The sequence below is a fragment of the Neurospora crassa genome, linkage group II (assembly GCF_000182925.2).
Source record: "Neurospora crassa OR74A linkage group II, whole genome shotgun sequence".
NCBI classification, from domain to species: domain Eukaryota; kingdom Fungi; phylum Ascomycota; class Sordariomycetes; order Sordariales; family Sordariaceae; genus Neurospora; species Neurospora crassa.
The window spans coordinates 2642066-2660169 of record NC_026502.1 but is presented as its reverse complement, the minus strand read 5'-3'; the positions used below and the strand labels follow the sequence as shown (position 1 = coordinate 2660169).

Here is an 18104-nt window from a genome sequence, read left to right as displayed (position 1 = left end):
GCAGCGACTACATACGCGGGCATTCGGATGCATTCTTTTCGACGAGAGTTCCGTTTGATGGCGGCAACAATGTCCATACCGTGCCATTACCGAGTCCAAATCCGAATTGGTCGGAAAGGTGGTATTGGCTGCCCAAAAAGCGCTCTCATATTCGGTCGTACCTCCCATGTACCCCACGTCTGAGCGATAGGCACACTCCCGCAGGCCAGGGCTGAACCTGGTCGAAGTAATAACTTGCCGTCCCTCGCCGTTGTTCTCGCATGGTAAATGAAGCAAAGTCTTGCAGACATTGTGTATTCACGGGAACCCGACGTGGCGGTGAACAGCATCGAGACAGATCTTGGAGAGCGCATGTAGAAAGCATGCATGCCTCTACACAGTCATACGTGGGTGAATAGTTTTCAGGCCATGTCCTTGTTCATCTTGGGAGCGCGTCTTTGCGGTTTGTACACAGTGTTTCGGAGGGCGCCTGTTTGACCCAATGTGGTGCCTGATTGTCTGGTTTAAGCACACATTTAGCTAAAGCTGATCTGGGTAGAGGCCATTGCAGCCGACCTATGCAGACAAAGAAGCTCGTCAGAATCAAACCCTTTCAAAGCATCACCAAGGAGCGGATGTCAAGGCTAGGGTTTGGGGGGGTTCAAGAGAGAGAGAGCAAAAACAGGGGCTGAGTATAAGGCATCGCTTGTTAAGGACTGCGGCTATGTGTTCTTCTTGACAGCCTCATCTGGGTTTCCCTTGACGGGGTGCGAGAGGCAACGCCGATTGGAAACGGCAAGGAATGAATGGAACATGGAGGAGGAGAAGCATCTTGAAGGATAATGTGACTTGTCAGGTTCTGTAACGAACCTTTGGGATCTGTGTTTCATGATGGTCCGGCCGTTTGCACAGGGACGAAGAGGAAAGCTCTAAGTGGTTGACTGGCTCCTTGATCCGGACACCGACATGTTCCCCAGTCCAGGCGTGGGAGACGGATAGATGCGTCTTGATCAATGTGCCAGGTGCAGTGAGGTAGCATGGCATAGTGGTGGCCTGCCTGCATTGTCTGCAGCCTCAGTCCATGCCGAAGTGGTTGTGGAGGAGGAGGGCAAGATGAGCTGGCCAATGGTGGTTCGTGGGAGCGTTTGAAGTCTTGCTTGCCATAAATCTCAGGTTTAACGGCATATGATGGCCGCCCGTATGTGCCTGCGATGCCGTGGTGTTCCCAAGGACATGGCTTCCTGTTGTCCGAGCTTACAAACGGACGAGACCCAATGGTATCGTAGGCCGAGGATCGCAGTGTGTCCAGCTCGCTTTACTTCCCAGTCGTAAGAAGCGGATGATGCCAGACTCTCGGCTTGATTCCGGACGCGTGCGCCGCAATGGCTTTGTTCTTTTGTTCCGTATTAACGATCGAGGCCTTGAGACATGGACTTTGTGGGTTGGCAAGATGATTCTCCAAGGCGCAGAGGCAATTGGATCCAGGCAAGCACGGAAGAGCGAAGCCAGCACCCATGAATGTTGGCTCAATGCAATCAAACTGGGATGACTGAGTATGTAGTGAAGGTTAAAGGCCTTGGACTAGGCAAGTGACCTGGGCTGAGTAGGTACAACATGGCCCCGGAGAGGGAGAATGGAAATGAGAAAGCGACTGGAGGTGGCATACAGTAATAGGTTCGGCTCGGAAGTGCAAACCAGGGAAGGGGGAAAATACGAAAAACAACGAAATTGTGTAATGAAGCCGGGTGTGTTCTAAAGCCTAGACGTTGTATCCATCCAAAGGGAAAGGGCCAGCGACGGGCGAGGACCACGCCGTGGATGATGTGCAGTGCAGTGTGATGCCACGGCAGGCGCAGTTGTGGAGGAGGTGAGGTTCGTTACTAAGAGGAAGAAGGAGCAACCGATCTCTCGTGGCACCAAGGCAAGCGGAAGGTGGCGGTGGTGCAACATAGAGATAAGAGGTAGGTAGATATGACATACAGGTAATTACAGCATCACCATGCTTTCCCTGGGTTTGTGGGGCTATTTCATGTAATATACCGTCTGGATGATAGCGCGTATCAAGTTACCTAGTTATCTCTTCCTTTGCATGTGCAACCCGACGAACTGTGGCATTGTCTTCCATTGTAAACAAACGGCAAACGAAGGATCAAGGCGGGTATCATGAAGCCCACGTTAAATGGTGATATCCTGAGTGTGCATGGCTTGAGATACGATTGCTTGTTTACTTCGGGCTCCTCTACAAACAGGTCGTGCCTGTCCAGGTCTACACTCTCGCTGTGAATTAATAAACAGAACTCAATGCCCTGGACCGTTCAATTGGCTCCACATTGTTGTTGGCGCCTGTAGGCAGTGTCCATACCCGACCTCTGTTCCCCATCGCCGTCATCCGGTCAAATGAACTTCTCCTTGCGCCCAAACTTTGCCCAAACCCCGTTGTCACTCCTGGATATCTATTATCATATATTCCACTAGCCAAGGCTTCACGCAAAGCTACCTGTCAACATGTCGGACGTTCCTATGTACGTGACGTCGGAGTATTCCTCCTCGGAACGTCGCATCACGCCCTCATGGTCCATCGCCCAGCTAAAGACCAAGATGGAGCCTATCACGGGCATTCCCCCTTCCTCGCAGCGCATCACCCTCAAGACCTTGACGGATGAAACCATTCCAATTGAAGCAGCGGACGAGGAGACTACGTATTTGCAAAATTACCCTCTGGCACCCTATGCAGAGTTCCAAGTGAGACTGGCTCATCCCGACGTTTTATCAAGAGAGCCAATGCTGACTATGCGCTAGATCACCGACCTGCGACCTCCCTCGGCGAGGCCCAACTTCAACGCCGCTGGCGTGGACAAGTATGTGATGCCAGAGGAACAGTACGAGAAAAAGACCGATTCAGTTCTGGCGTGGAAGAAGGCCCAAAAGCTTGGACGCTTCGACCCCAACGCTCCAAGCCATGAACAAGCCAAGATCGCTGCGTTTGCCAAGGAAGTTGAACAACGCGGCATCGAGGTTGGAAGGCGATGCAGAGTTGGCCAAGATGACACAAGAAGGGGCGTGGTCAAGTACGTGGGTGAGGTCAAGGAGATCCCGGGCAGTATCGGTGCTTGGATTGGTGTTCACCTGGACGAGCCAGTGGGCAAGAATGATGGAAGTATTGGAGGAACTCGGTACTGGGGCGAAGAGTCTCAACTCAAGCATGGCGTCTTCGTCAGGCCGGACCGAGTCGAGGTTGGCGACTTCCCCATCGTGGACGATCTCGAAGATATGGAGGAGATTTGAAATAGTCAACATTCATCTACTACCTGCACCGGCCCCCACACTTCGGAACCCCCACCTTCTAGCTACGCCATTACCGATATCCCACCGGTGTGTCCGTTTCGGATGCACCGATCAGGCGGAGGGGTGACGGAGATCCGGGAAGCCGCCGTATAACGTCAGGTGATTCTGTCCGGCTTGCTCGTACCTGGACTGCAAGAGTAGCGACATCCATGGGTGCTTCTCTAGCTCAAGGCACGCCGGTCGATGGTCGCCTCTTCTGGACAAGATATGGTCAATTACCTTGGAACCGCCCAACATTCCTCTCCATTCCCTCGATGAGACATTTTGATACTGATTGATGAAGGACTGAAGAAGTTTATCTCAAGTTTCCCTTTACGATACCCTTCCGCCGCCAGTGCGCACCCGGTAGTACATGGAGTTCACAGACCATCCGCTCATTCACAATGTTGTACACAGCAAGACCCTAGATGTCGCTTGATCAAAGCCAACAAAGCCGACTAAAGACGACTTGAATAAAAAACAAAAGAAAAAAAAGTGCTCCGTCAATACTGTGGTCTGTGGTTAGCCGAGCCCATATTGCGTGACGATTTCACCGCATGGATTCTCGATGCTCTCGCAAAGCTTTATGCGAGCAAAGGGTCACTGTCCGTCAACCAAAGTCTTTACCCCTTACAAACATGCAATTTACATCCATGTCAGTTCAACGGAATGGAAGCTTCCACGAAGCCATGGAAGGCGCCACAGGGCTAATTAACTGCAGCCATCCACCTAACTCAACATTCTCGAACTATGGGACTTTGGGTCCGCTCCGTTTGTTTCAAGCAGCGACCCGAAGTTTATCGCCACGTCCTTCGTTGTATCAGTTTTCATGTCTGACGACAGTCAGTATACTATGCTTACCACTATGGTAAATGATGGGTAAGCGGCTGGCCTCGATAGGTGATTAAGCTGCGCCAATACGTTCCGAGCAAGCCGAAGATTTTATGGCATGACAGATCAGGCAAATGAAAAGAGAAACTTGACCGCGTCGAATTTGACGGCAACGTATTCCTCGACCAGACTAGACTGGTGAAAACCAAACCGTTCACAAGTCTATCTCTCAACTTCTCCGGTACAGTCAGCAGAATGTTGAATGCGACAAGAATTACATTCTCAAACACCTCGCAACTAGCGATCAGTCATTCAGATATAGAGTTCGGAAGAGGCAAAGCAACGTCTAGCGCTCGAGTTATTGGATGATAGAGGTAGAAAGGGGGACCTGAGCTGTTTGTGGTGTTGAGTCTGCCTGACACCACGCCGGGGTAGTGCCTGCCTTGCGCAGATATCGCGAAATGGTGAGCGCTCAAACCGATTTTGGTGTCACAGACACGGGGGAAACCCCAAACATGCCTCTGCCCTACATTTATGGCGATAGCACAGCGAAACTCCGCATGCTGTTCACAATTGCGGCGTCCAGTGTTTTCAACGGCCGCGGGTCACGGAGCTATCGAAGAGGTGCCTGTCTTGACTTGGGGCCCATGTGAACGGAATGCTTCAGTTCTAGGTTCGGATTGAGTAAGTTCGGTTACACTATTGAACGCATTCGGTATTCGTCGACTTTGAGTTGCACTGGCAGTCAGATTGGATAGACGGACGATGCGACTACCGGTGTTTCCAATGCGTTGCCCATCTTCGCTCCCCTACTACTAAGTAACACGCCCTAGCACTGCCCCGGCCTACATGCAGTCCAATCTCAAGCTCTAACAGGATGCCCATTCATACGGCACACCATCTGTCGCATCCTACTCTGAATTATTTACAACGAAACACAAGCCTACGAGGCCACGGACTGTCAACCCTTACACACGCCTAGAGCCTCGGGCGAATCAGAGCGTATCAGCCGATGTTGATGATACTGTAGTGCCGGCAATCCTGCCAACTGCAATGCCGCCGCGCCGTCTATCCATTCATTGTATTGTTAGGAGCCAAGTCGAAGAAGCCAAGACCTATACTAGTCAGCCAAGCTTCCGAGCTTGGGGATACCACCTACCTGTACTACTACTCTACCTACCTTGCCGTCAGCGCTTGCCCTGCACGTGGCCCGGCGGCTTTGTATACACTACAGGTGTAGTGTACCTCGCTCGCTATCTGGCCTCCGCTCCATGCCTCTATGCTTTCCGTCCGTCCACTTCCTTTTTCACTTTCTTGCATCTAAACCGAACGTCTGACGGGACCTACCATAGCGCTTCAGCGTCTTCCCTTTTACGCTAGGTATTATTTTCGCAAATACTCTTTGGCGCAACCTAACCTATACAACCGTCCTCAGCCCCATCTCATCTCATCACCTCAAAAGGGCATTGCGTCGCATATCAACACTACAAGCCGCCGCGGGGCGATCCCAAGACCGAGTAATTCCAAATCATCAATTTCAACCCAGCGTGACGGCTCAGCCATGTTCTGTCCTTCCTGTCCGACTCATACCTAAGGTACACGGAGATGTGAGACTCCTGGTCTCTTAGTCCAGACAACCAGGATCCGGCCCTTATTATCAGGCGTCTCTCATCCTCCCCAACCAGCAAGAATTCGGATTGTCGCATCGTGGATTCGGACCCTCCTTTTCATTATCGCATCACCTCTACTTGAAAACCTAAACATGGCAATGTCAACCGTTGCCGCCGCCCTTGGCAAACTTTTGTTCGTTGCCGTCGTTACGCTAGTGATCTCAGTCGCGAATGCGCTTAGTTCCGTGCCAGAGCTTTCGGACTGGGAGCAAGACCAATATCTCACCTTACAACTTACCGTACCTCTAGGTTCAGGTGACGCCAAGCCGATCAGACACCGAGTTGTCCCATTGACTGAAGCTGTTGGGATGAACCAGTCCGTCATAGCTCGGGAGGTAGGCCACCATCAGAAACATATCAAAGGCATAACTAAAAGTGCAAGTTTCACTAATGCCCCCAGTTAGTCTATCACAATCAAGGGGACAATGGTTCCTACTGAAGAAAGCGGTTGGCTCGAGTTTATCGACTCCAACAGTATCGCATATCTCAACTGCGACAACTCTAACTCAACCTCCTTCTTTGACCAGCTCATGTCCAAGGCACCAAAGGCTATTCTGCTGTTTAGCCTGGCCGGGGCTGGCTGCAGACGCGACAGCACGGATGACTGGAACTACACTACTCTTTTCACCATGACCGACCAAATCGATGCAAGAGACACGCTTAACCTCACAATGTCAGGCAGTTTAGCCACTATCACTGGGGATTATGAGGAACCTGACGATGATGACGACGAAGATCGAACCGGGCATGGCTCACCGATCGCTATGAACATTCTCTACAGTATTACCGGAGTCATCACCCTACTGTTCCTCGCTATTATCGCGACCGGAGCGATCCGAGCCCATCGTTATCCGGAGCGATACGGACCTAGGCCCGGCTACGGCGGACGGCCTAGTCAAAGCAGAGCCAAAGGGCTGGCGCGTGCAGTGCTTGAAACCTTGCCTATCGTCAAGTTTGGAGAGAAATCCCCAGCCAAGCCGGATCCCGATTTCCAGCTTGAACAGCAGCCCTCTAGGTCATCACAGGATCCAACGCCACGGGCAAAGTTGTCAGCAATCCAAGAGGCGGTGCCATCTATAGCCAAATCTCAAGGACCCATGACTGTAGCGAGTGTGGAGGCATCCGAGCAGGCTTCGTCGGCAACAGTCTATGGGGCTCAAACGGGCATGACTAACACAGCCGGCGACATTGAGAATACGACCCCAGACGACATCAATCTGGGCTGTCCAATTTGTACCGAGGATTTCACGATTGGTGAAGATGTTCGGGTTCTCCCTTGCAACCACAGGTACCACCCAGCTTGCGTCGACCCTTGGTTGGTAAATATCTCGGGCACTTGCCCTCTATGGTAGGTTTGGTGAATGTCTTTGACGATGGAAAGCGACATACTAACCGTCTGCAGTCGTCTCGATCTTCGACCCCACAGCTCAACCGAAAGCACCACCGGCCCTGGCGATAATCACTCAGTGTCTTTGCCAACAGCAGCAGGCGACAACGCCCAGCAGCCCGGCACCAGTGGAAGTCCCATGCCAAGCACCACTCCTAGAGAGCGGCGAAGGTCTTTGCGAATTCTTGACTTGCACAGACTTCGGGCTGCCTCTATCGAAGAACGTATGGAAATCTTGAGAAGACATAGGTCTCAGCAGCAACAACGACGGCATGTCACAGGATCATCATTGACAGGCGATCCTGATACCGGCGAATCCGCAGATCCTACTCACCGAGCGAGACTTGCTGAGCGATTCAGAGGCAGATTTAGAGCATCACGGCCTCCAGGCCAGGCGCAGCCACAACCAACAGAGGTAGATATACCCACGCCCACGCCATGAAGCTCGGCTTTCAGAGGGATGGTGTTGTACTTGGAGGAATGACATGTTGAGAATAATGTCCAATACGTTGTCATTTAAGCGAGCGCGTCACTTCCGGTTTTTTTTTTTTTTTTTTTTTTTTTTTTTTTTTTTTTTTTTACCTTTCCCTGGAAATGCCTGGTACGCTTGAGTCGAGTTTATGATACCACACATAGACGGGTTGAAGTTGCATTTGCGTCTTGTTCAATTTTTCTACTGGTATGGTTCATGTCACGGGTAGGACATAATATCTCGGTGGACTTTAACGCCTTTTTGGGTATGAATTGGAAGTATAAAAAAAGGCTTCGTATGTTTCTCTGGAGGCTACCGAGAAAAAAAAGACATGTGGTGGTTGCGCTTCGGGCCTCTCAAGGTCTGCCCGCCTTAGCCGGCTCAACAGAACGGGATGGGCAGAACAAACGAATGGATGACTTGGTTTGGTACGCATTGATAGGTAGCTATAATTATATTCATCGTTAGCACTACAAGCTATATTGGAAAGGTACTGATCCATCAGACAGATACGCAGTCCTCTTTGCGACAACAGGAAACAGCGCGGTTGGTGCAGTGGCCAAGCACATCACTCTGCTTGTAGGTTGAACTCCCCTCGATATGAATATAGTATCGAACCTCTTTTCAGAGACCTACTCTGGGGGTCAAAGTTCAGAATAGAAATCACCACTGCACATTCCACTTGGTCTTTACTCTTCCGCTGCCTGCTTTCTTTGCCCTTTTTGCATTGATGATCTGCTACTATAGGTAGTTTTAGGTTTCCCAGGCGGTCAAAGTGACGATGAAGCAACGCGTCAGTCCTATTCTCACCCGCATAAATACCTCGAAGGTTTACCGGGAGTCCACAGTTGACGCGTGACCGCGGAAACAGCAAGGGAATGATGCATTCCTTGTCTCAATTTCATCGAACTCTCGCCACCAACCTGGAGAGGATGAAACACGATGACCGCTTTCATCCATTAACCCGCCACATCTGTTACACATAACTAGATACCTTACTAGTAGCTTCCTGCTGGGTTCGTTCCAAGTTACTGGCGACTACAATTCTAGCGTAAGTGATTTCCCTCCGTCTTCGGCAGTAGCTGCTGCTGCAACTACAGAAGAGGGAGTACAGCAACATGACACCTTGAGGTTTGCAGTGGCATACCAACCTCAGGAACTACCCAAGCTGGTTTGTGGTCGTGCCTGCCTGTGGTTACACATTCCGAGCATCTGAGGTGGTACGCTTCTGGAACTATCAGGGGTATCGAGAGACAAGTGGTGGTTCAGCTCCGTGGGTGCTGAGTATCGGGAAAGAAATGGTAAGCTGGGAAACTGTTGGAATTTGGAGGATTACTCATGGCGGTTCGATATGGTATTCGTGCTTCTTGTCGAACATGAATGAACGGTTCATACACATATAGCCAAGATGGATGATGGCTGACATGGGTTGTAGATATTCTTCCTTTCTACCTAGGTGTGTGTATACTCCAGCGTCAGTCAGTGGAGGCGATAAGACTGTAGGCGCCCAAGGTGAGACTCGGCATCCTAAATCAAGATGCACAGGCCTGGCAACCTAGGAAAAGTCGAAGTATGTGAGGTGCAGTGGAGGTACCTACTAGGCTCTCCAGAGGCTGCAGATTTGGCATCCACCTGCAAGAACAGAACAGCGACTTCCACGCCGGATTCTCCATGCATACCTCCACTACTTTGGCAGCCGCGAGCAACGAACCCGCCAGGACACTCGCTCATCACTCATCCTTCACCAACCCAATCTGTTTTACAGCATGGGAAAATGTCTTGTTCTGTTTTCTCCTTCTCCATAACGTGCAAAAGAGGTGTCAATAATCGACACTTTTTGGTTTCTCGCTGGGTTTTTCTTAAGTGGCCATGGTCAGTGAGGTGGTACAACAGCAGTATGTGGCTTGAACACTGTCGCGCTCCTTCCCATCCGGGCGCCCAAGGACCGAAATGTGAACTCGCATTGCATCGATCCGTCAGTCCTCTTTCGGGTGGTCTGGTGGCCAAGGAAAGAGCTACCCGGGGGAAGGCGAGTGATTTTTGGGAAGGTCTTGAAACTAGGTATGGATCGAGACGACTTGTTCTTCAATTTCCCATCCTTGTCGGGTCTGCCCGTCCCTGCGCGCGATCCCCGACCACTCGCACTTTTGCTATTCCATCTCCCACCGATCTCCCCGCCCAGGTGATCTCATCTTCCCCAGTTCCTTTTAACTGCCATCTAACCTTTCGTTACAAACCCCGACACCTCACCTTGAACTCACCCAGGATCAATGGTGGACTCCCTGCAGTATAGTGCCATCCCTAGCAGCAGCAACCTCGACGACTTCCCCCTTTCTTCTTGGCTAGACCTGGTTACGCCTGTGTTCCCGACGACGGCGCCCTCATATTCCTGGACTTCTTCTTCTACTCCTAGCTGAGAACTTGGCGATCCTCGTCTTCGAGCCTTTTCTGTAACAAACCTCCACATCAGCCTCGACTCACGTTGCTCGGATACCTTTGGGTGTCCTACTCTACTTCGACTTGGCTTGATCACTTGAAAGATACCTATCCGGACACATACAAACTGCGACCCTCTAGCACACTCCTCTTTCTTTGCTCTCTGCGGCTGTGGCCACGATCCTCTTTTCTTCTCATTTCTCTCTCCAACTCATGTTTGGTTACCTTCCTGATCGTACTTTGGATGCTAGATTGCCGACAATCAGTTTGGATGGTTCACTTTATTGTGCTTAGAAAGAAGAACACAATCCATTTGAACAACATACACAGGCCTTTACAGCCCCTGGCTACAACCGCCACATGCTCGCATTCGTGTGATTGATGGATCGATTGCTATCATCATGGTCCCGCCGCTTGTCAGCACCCGACGGAACGACATAAAGATGGAAGAATCAGAGTCAGGCGAGGAGCCCGTTGCCGGCATGGTTATTAGCGTCATTCTTGCCATGATCTCTCTGGTTATCATCTCCAGTTTTCTGAGTGAGTGGGCTTTGTTTGTCGACCATTTCTTTGGTTGGGGCATGAACTGAACCGATACGACTCTTTCTACAAACAGCTCAAAGATTTTTAGCGGTCAAAGTCTGGAGTAGACTTCCCCCCGTCCAGTGGAGTAGGTCCCGCCCGGAGCGTGCAGTCGCTCGCCAGGTCGGCATCGGTATGTCTTCGACCTCACAACTGACATGTCCTCACAGTGGTTTTCGCCATCTACGCCGATTCCTTTTTGTTTGTGTTTGCTACTGCCATACTCCAATTTGGCTTCGGTGTTGATAGCTCGGCGTCCATCTGCGAGTCGGCTATTTTACTTTGTCTGGCCTGCTACGTCACAACAAAGGTATGGTGTCCAGACAAGGTCGAACATGTAACAAGACCAGCTGACGTTGCTTCTAGATTGTATGTGGCTACCCAAATATTGAGTACTCGGGAAATGGTCTAACATCCTATCTTGAAGCTTATTTACATGTTTCTGGTAGAGAAAGCGGTCGGTTATCACTCTTTCCAGATAGTTAAGCCAGACCTCTGACATTGGGAACAGTTTATCATCCGATCTGGATGCAAGAAACTCCGGATACACTCCAAGCTCTATCTTTTCAACACCATTGTGGTACTTGGTTTGTTGCCTGAAACTCAAAAAGTGTAGATCAACAAAACTAACAGTTAAAAGGCGCTTACTGCGTTGTTGTGGTCCTCAATTTCATTTAGTATGTTGTACTCTTCACAGCGATATCCACTTTCAATCACTAACGAGCAGCGCCGCAGTCGTATCACAAAGATAGAACACAAACAGTGCATAATCGGAATGGAGAGATATGCCATGATTCCACTCATTGTCTACGACCTGCTCGTCAATGTAAGTTAGTCCCATTCGCCTCTCCCCTTCCGGTATTCAATATACCCGTGCTGACGATTTAGGTTTACCTCACCATCCTGTTCGTGCTGCCACTACTAGGTAATAGGTCCTCCTCATATAGTTTTCATTTACGGTAGTTGACTTTATCAGGCCTCTATGCCTTTAATAGCTCTCAGCAAACTCGGGGAAACAGAAGACTGAAGCTGGTGGCCATGCGGACCCTTATTGGTTGCATCTGCACACTCACCAGCAGCGTCGTGTAAGATCTGTCTTCTCAAGGCTCCTAATTTTGGCCCTGACTAACGTTCTGACAGCAACCTATCAGTGCTCATGGGTTTGAATGGCGAACCTGGATGGGTGTGTCTGATGTGTTGTAATAGTGATAGTAAGTCAACTAGCTGTGTGTCTTGGTGACTTACTGACCTTCATCAGTCTTATTCAGCGCCATCGTCATCCAATGGGTAACTTCACGGGACAGCATCGCTTCGAACAACAACATCGACTCTCAGACCATGTCGCAACAAAGACACAGTAACCACGGCGAGGATGTCTACGGTCTCCGAAGATCACGACAACAGGCCAACGGGGTGATGCTAGAGCAGAAGAACAACTCATCGGCAAAGCGTGCCAGTATCAACAGTAGCAGCCTTTCACCAAGGCCCACCCCAAGCACCAAGCCCATAGCAGACGATATAGGGGAAATTGCCCTAGACAGCACGGATCCGATGGAGTTGAACGACACATTGTCAAGCAACAACGCCAACAACCCCTTCAACGAAGACAACCTGAAGCGATCCGCAACCGACGACTCAGACGAGATACGCATGATATCACTGAGTCCCAGGAAGAGGGGTACCAGTGACTCGATATCACCGCTAGTGCCCACCACCCAGATCTCCCCGACAGAGGTGCGCATCGACGTTGACTACGGATCCAGCCTCACCCAAGCCAGCGAGGCGGAAGGGGTCAAGCTGGGAAACTGCGTCGTGATTGCAACAGGTGGCCGCAGTGACGGATGGAGGCGCGGAAGGAGTTCGTCGCGAAGATACGAAGATAGCAGTGACCCTTAGGCGAGTCACAGCAACAGCCGTAATCGCAGCCGTAGGGATACCGTCATCACCTTGAGTGGACAACAGAATCGCGGAAGCCGTGCAAGTCGTGGTACGGGCAGTGATCCGAAATGAAACTTCCATGGAGGTTCTTGGACGCTTTGGTTATACGGTGGCTTGGGTTTGTTTTGATTAAAAGGGATGGAATACGCTTGATAGTCATGTTGCATGAGCGGACATGGGATACCCAAACGAGAGAGTTGTCTATGCGTGCTGATTTTGACGAAGTGCAAGACTATCCGAAACAAATAGTTATACCTGAAGAGAACGAAAGATTATTGCACAATCATACCCGAATCATATTCCAGAACGACGTCGATATTGATATATAGGAGTAGGATCTCATTCAGGGGCAAGTAAAAGTTTCAATCTGTTAGGGCTTGGCTCCGGAGTTAAGCGTCGCAGGCCGGGGGCCCTGTATGCCCGCTCTCGACCCGCTGCCAAGGGACGCACAGAAAGGCCCGCTCCGGTTCAGATGACACCTGCCAGGGTCGCAGTTACAGTACGGTTAGCGTAGGGCTGTAAGTGCACATGCCAAGCTTACCTCTATGGCATGATGCACACCTTCACCTCAACTAAATATCAACACTCCGCCAACACGAAACAGAATGCTTTTGACATGCTGACATCGTACAGGAGCAACTATGCACATTGGGACGCAAGCACCGGTGATAGTGTAGGCACTGTAAAGTAATATGGTGACGTTTCCACCGTCATTTGGCAGATACCCGGATTCCTCTTCTCTGTGGAATGGTCTTCATTTTATGCACACAACAAGGGATCCCCATCCAGCAGGTATTCGCCGTCCTCTTCTATGCCATCGTGAAACGTCGTTCATTGATATCATCATAGCCTTTTGCCTTGACCCTCGTTTTCCATACATACAAAGCTTGAAAATAGTTGAGAAAAAAAAAACAAAAAAAAACACATGTGGGAGATTCAACATGTGTGATTGTAAAAAGACGTCCATGCAAAACGGCAACATCGTCAAAAGAAGGATTGCGATGTGTAGACGTGATTGCAAGTCGTACGGGTGTGAAGAAGAAAGAAAAAGAAAGGTTGCGATGCAATTTATGCACAAAGAAATGGAGTGTGAAATGTAAGAAACGTTCCTCAGAAAGATAAAATAAGGCAAAGCCAGTTTTTGTCCACCCGTCCATCCATATGCTGCTCCTTCGAATTCTCCATCCATCCTAATGCGCCACTCCTTTGTTCCCAGGATATTTCAAAGACAGCTAAGCGAAAGGGTGAAAACAAGAAAACAAAGCCCATGGTTAAAACCAAGATTGCGGAGATGGTGATACCTTGAACCAAAACTGACAAGATCTTTTAACATGCAGAACCAAGTCCATAGTTAAATCTTCTCAAAGTGACAGATGGTATAGATGCTTAAGCACCATAGGCAAAAGTCTTGGCGAAGGTGGTCAGTTGCGAGTTGCGCAACATCTCACCCTCCGCAACCATGAAGTAGGTGAACCTCTCCACGAACGAGAAGGTAGAGTTGTTCTCCAAGTGATCAAGAACGTATTCCATAGCCTGGTTCTTCTTGTCGTCGTCGCCGTCAAAGCCAAGCTCGGTGACCCAGACGGGCTTCTTGAAGCGGCTGTAGGCATCGAGAAGGTGGTTGAGGACGGTGGGTCCGTCAGTTCCATAGCTGTGAAGGGCCAAGAAATCCACTTTGCACTGTCCGTTGCAGGCATCAAAGAACTTCTGCATCCAGTTGAGACCCATGTTCGGATCGTCAGAGTTGGTGATGGATGGAGAACTGATGCGAACCTTTCCGGCCCAGGGGTTCATATACTTGATGTGATTAGTAGCAGCATCCTGCGGAGACATGTTTGACTGAGAGCTGAGGTCAGGCTCATTGAAGCTGAGAAACGCCTTGGAGCCGGCGTCGATGGCCTTTTGGGCATTGGCGTCCCAGGACTGGGGAAAACCCTTGTCAACGCCCCAAAGCATGGGGACAAACTCAAGACCAGTGCCAGAATCGTCCACCTGACCCCAGTTGTAAACCCACGTGGCCTTGGAGCCACTTCCAAGGAAGCCCTGGAGGAGCTTGCCGTCGTTGTAGGCAAGACCGCGCTGAAGGCGGTGACCACTCGACTGGTCCTCAGTCGACTCTACAGTGGTGGTGGCGGAGGGGGCCGCAGCAGGGGCGCTGTTCTGTGTGGCAGACGGGCTGGCAGCAGCATCGACAACGTTGACGTTGTGAGCAATGGTGTTGCTCGAGGGCGCAGCAGAACTAGCCTCGGCCGGCGCAGCGACGGCGGTGCTAGAGCTGGGCGAACGGGACTTGGTAAGCTCGGTGTTGTTGTCGACGGCGGTCGGAGCAGCGTTGGCGCTCTGGCCAAGAGTGACGGTGACGGTAGTCCAGGCAGTACGGGTCACCATTTGGGTAACCATGTCCCTCTTGCCAACGTGATGGCGTTCATGACCGCGATGGATGCTAGCAGCAAGAGTTTCGCCAGCGAATGTGGCAGCCGCCAGGGCGATAAGGGACTTTGAGACCATTTTGATGGATATGTTCAGTGTCGAGAGGAGGGATAATGCGGAGTGTCGCAACTTGTCCAGCAGCGCTTAATGAGGGAATGATGCTGAGGCGGCGTATAACCAGATACGAAGGCAGCTGGCGGATGAGGCTGGAAAGGAATGTACGAGTTAACAGTCGCGGATCCAAGGGGGGGGCACAAGGAATGCTGCCGATCTGGATGGGTTGGCTGGAACGTCGATCGAAGCTAGCGATCCGACGGATGTGGATAACGAGGTGGTGCTGAGGGAGCGTGGGACTGGTGATGAAGCAGTCAAGGGACACGAGAGAATGAAAATGCCCAAAAGAGAAGCGTGATGGGGAGATCAGGAAGGAAGAAGGATGGACGGGCCGCGAGGACTGGGGGGGGGGGGATTGGGTCTTATAATTGATTGGGGGGTCAGGGCGCCTCTCAGGTTGGATAGACAACAAACGGACACACATCAATGGGTCATTCGATGGAGCCCAGCAAAAACTTGAACGAGGAGCCCGCCTGAGGAGGAAAAGGAGGGGTGGTCCAGTGGGGACTCAAAGGCTTCCAGACCTGCCCGGTGAGACGTAACCGCCAGGGGTAAGGTCCCCGGTTGTGGGAACGCACGGCAGGAACGAGATCCATGGTGTGTGTAGTGTAGTGTACCTGAGACCACATCTTGGCGGCAAGGGCAGGGGACCCGAGTTGCAAACCTTCCTCCCATGCTCCCGTCCCGTTGTGAGCACACAAAGGCAGGCACGTAGCGCGTCAGACAACAAAGTAGGGTCCCACTCAGTAGTGTAGAAGCAAGTGGAAACAACCGCCCACCCACGAATGGGATCTTTCCACAGATACACATTTCGAAACAAATTCGCAGTCACACTACGTACATAGGTACCTAGAGGTAGTTAGATAACAAGCGAGGGTCGAGATCGGAATCGCCGGTTATGGCGACTTGGAAGGAGCACCGCCAGATACTTGGGCCCTTCGGTATCCTCTGGCTTCGTAATGCTCCAAGGCGCGTTTGTCTCTTGGATATCTGGGCCACATTTTGATTCTTACCTAAGTGTGCCTTTGATCACTTTTAGTGGGCGTTGTCCTTTATACAAAGGATGGGACGCCATAAGGTACCTTGCACTCGCATCGATGTGTCCGGTTCAACATCGGACGACAAAGAAACGAACTGCTTTCCATCATCAGTCGACTATCGAGTCGCTTCCGCTGGCTGGAAACACTAGCCCGATGGACGCGCGGCAATGAAGCTGAGGCAAACCGAAGAGGCGAGGGAGGCAGGACTCATCAAGACGCGCCGCCCTCGATTTCCTTTTTTTCAAAAAAGACAAAAAGAGCGACGAGGTTGCTGTGATGTTGTGGCACACGGAGCCAACCATAGCGGAGCGGGACCAAAAAAGATGGATCGACCTCTCGGCTGTTAGCGCGGCCCACCATCACGAGGCACGCACCAATGACACTCAGCCCGGTTATGCAGGTACGGAATCAGCTCTGATGTGGGTCAGCCATAGAAAAATCAGGGCACAAGTCCACGCCGCTGGCTCTGCAGAAACAAATTCTGGGTCCGGGTGGCACGGCGGGGAGTCGCTATGTATTGGGTGTGGGCAAGTGGTGACGAGTCACTACTGTCACTAGGTCACCCACACACAAACAGCGAGCGAGGGATAGCAAAGGGGAATCACTCGCCTCATAGTATATGTAGTGTAGAGAGTTTGCTGCTGTGCCTTGGTCATATCCCACTTACACTGGCTCACTGGGCAGGACAGCACAATTTAATTCAGATGCCGTGGAAAGGACGAGGCCGGACGGTAATCCTCTTTTGAATTTTGAAAACAACTTGAACGACCGCTTCCCGCACGCCCGGGGTCGGTTTGTAACAACTTGTGTGGAGAGAGACTCCAGACACCTGCGACATTTTACGAAAAAGGCTCGAATCCCAACTCGGAATGCGGCACACTTGTAAAGCGGCTTAGAATCCATCTCAACCCCGTCTACGCCATGCCCGGCTTTTGCCTTGATTTTCTTCCTGCGTGGGATCGGCAACTATATTGAATCTGGCCTGGTCTCCATTTCCTTCATCGATTCGTCGTTCTCCTCCTTCGCTGCAACGCAACTCAACCTTTGCCCTCTCACGACAGTTTTCCCACGTGTAATCAACTCCCGGCGCCTTCCCTATCTCGGCGTACATCCGGCAAGTTCTGGATGTCGGTGGACCTGAGCTTCGCTGAACTTGCCCCCAGCCAGACTGTAAGCGAAATTACGATCCGCTGCCAGCGATGGAAACATCGAGGAAAATCCAGAACCCTTGTGCAAAAAGCTCGGCACTGGAGTTCGGGGTGAGGAAAATGCTTGTTCTTTTCTTTCCCTTGTCTTTTTTCCCTTCCAAGGCAGGCGGAAAACAAATGTCCTTTCTCCGAAGCTCACGTCTGGCGGTTGTGAGGCCATAGAATGAAGCTCCAGCGAGAAAAGGTTCAGACCCGTTGGCGCTTGTCCATTCTTTTTCGGCTGCCAATCGATAAGCCTGACTCAGCCGCCTGCATTGTCTTGAAACACCAAACAACAATATGTATTCAGATTATCAACCCCCGCAGGGCGCTTGCCCCCCCCCCCCCTTCAAGGATCAGAATGCAATGGACACCCTTGTTGCTGTCCTTCTTTCCCCGGAGTTGGAGGTCGGATCTAGATCTTCAGTTACATTTAGTTCGTTCCGCTTTCGAGCAAGGTGAACTTGCAAGACCGAGGGAACCATCTCGCATAAATCAGCAAAAAAAAAAAAAAAAAAAAAAAAAAAACCATCAAGTGCGATGTTCTGCTAACTGGTCTAGTGCTGAGATGACAAAGACAAGCTCAGTACGTAGTAACAAACCACGATGCTGGGATAAGAGGAAGAGGGGTTTCGGTAACCGGGAGACGGGAGAGATCACTTCAGTTAGTTTGCACGGATTGATGAAACAAGGAACTGACGTCTCACTACTCCA

At 51.0% G+C, this 18104-nt stretch overlaps 4 protein-coding genes across 4 annotated transcripts; 3 read left to right on the top strand and 1 right to left on the bottom strand.

Moving 5' to 3' along the window:
• Positions 1–2110: 2110 nt before the first annotated feature.
• alf1 (alf1-like) lies at positions 2111–4634 on the top strand. The gene is made up of 3 exons (XM_950934.2): positions 2111–2721; positions 2779–3958; positions 4025–4634. The coding sequence occupies exons 1-2, from the start codon at positions 2485–2487 to the stop codon at positions 3262–3264; spliced, it is 723 nt and encodes a 240-aa protein (XP_956027.1). The 5' UTR covers positions 2111–2484; the 3' UTR covers positions 3265–3958; positions 4025–4634.
• A 786-nt stretch (positions 4635–5420) lies between these two features.
• Positions 5421–7731, top strand: NCU01715 (hypothetical protein). The gene is made up of 3 exons (XM_950936.2): positions 5421–6139; positions 6209–7152; positions 7207–7731. Exons 1-3 carry the CDS (start codon positions 5897–5899, stop codon positions 7631–7633), a joined length of 1614 nt encoding a protein of 537 aa, XP_956029.1. The 5' UTR covers positions 5421–5896; the 3' UTR covers positions 7634–7731.
• Positions 7732–10500: 2769 nt separating this feature from the next.
• Positions 10501–12577, top strand: NCU01717 (hypothetical protein; the record flags this gene model as incomplete). The annotated part of the gene is made up of 8 exons (XM_950938.3): positions 10501–10639; positions 10852–10991; positions 11193–11268; positions 11322–11358; positions 11417–11507; positions 11677–11766; positions 11822–11864; positions 11940–12577. 8 exons carry the CDS (start codon positions 10501–10503, stop codon positions 12575–12577), a joined length of 1254 nt encoding a protein of 417 aa, XP_956031.3.
• Positions 12578–13247: 670 nt separating this feature from the next.
• On the bottom strand, positions 13248–15543 carry NCU01720 (hypothetical protein). Its single transcript, XM_950941.3, has one exon. It carries the CDS (start codon positions 15125–15127, stop codon positions 14006–14008), a length of 1122 nt encoding a protein of 373 aa, XP_956034.1. The 5' UTR covers positions 15128–15543; the 3' UTR covers positions 13248–14005.
• Positions 15544–18104: the final 2561 nt, after the last annotated feature.

What these genes read in the sequence shown, in the direction of transcription:
- alf1 (XM_950934.2), top strand. Translation starts at nt 2,485, where the DNA reads ATGTCGGACGTTCCTATGTACGTGACGTCGGAGTATTCCTCCTCGGAA. An exon ending in CACCCTATGCAGAGTTCCAA is followed by an intron (nt 2,722 to 2,778) that starts GTGAGACTGGCT and finishes ACTATGCGCTAG; the next exon opens with ATCACCGACCTGCGACCTCC.
- NCU01715 (XM_950936.2), top strand. Translation starts at nt 5,897, where the DNA reads ATGGCAATGTCAACCGTTGCCGCCGCCCTTGGCAAACTTTTGTTCGTT. An exon ending in AGTCCGTCATAGCTCGGGAG is followed by an intron (nt 6,140 to 6,208) that starts GTAGGCCACCAT and finishes GCCCCCAGTTAG; the next exon opens with TCTATCACAATCAAGGGGAC. An exon ending in TCGGGCACTTGCCCTCTATG is followed by an intron (nt 7,153 to 7,206) that starts GTAGGTTTGGTG and finishes AACCGTCTGCAG; the next exon opens with TCGTCTCGATCTTCGACCCC.
- NCU01720 (XM_950941.3), bottom strand. Translation starts at nt 15,127, where the DNA reads ATGGTCTCAAAGTCCCTTATCGCCCTGGCGGCTGCCACATTCGCTGGC.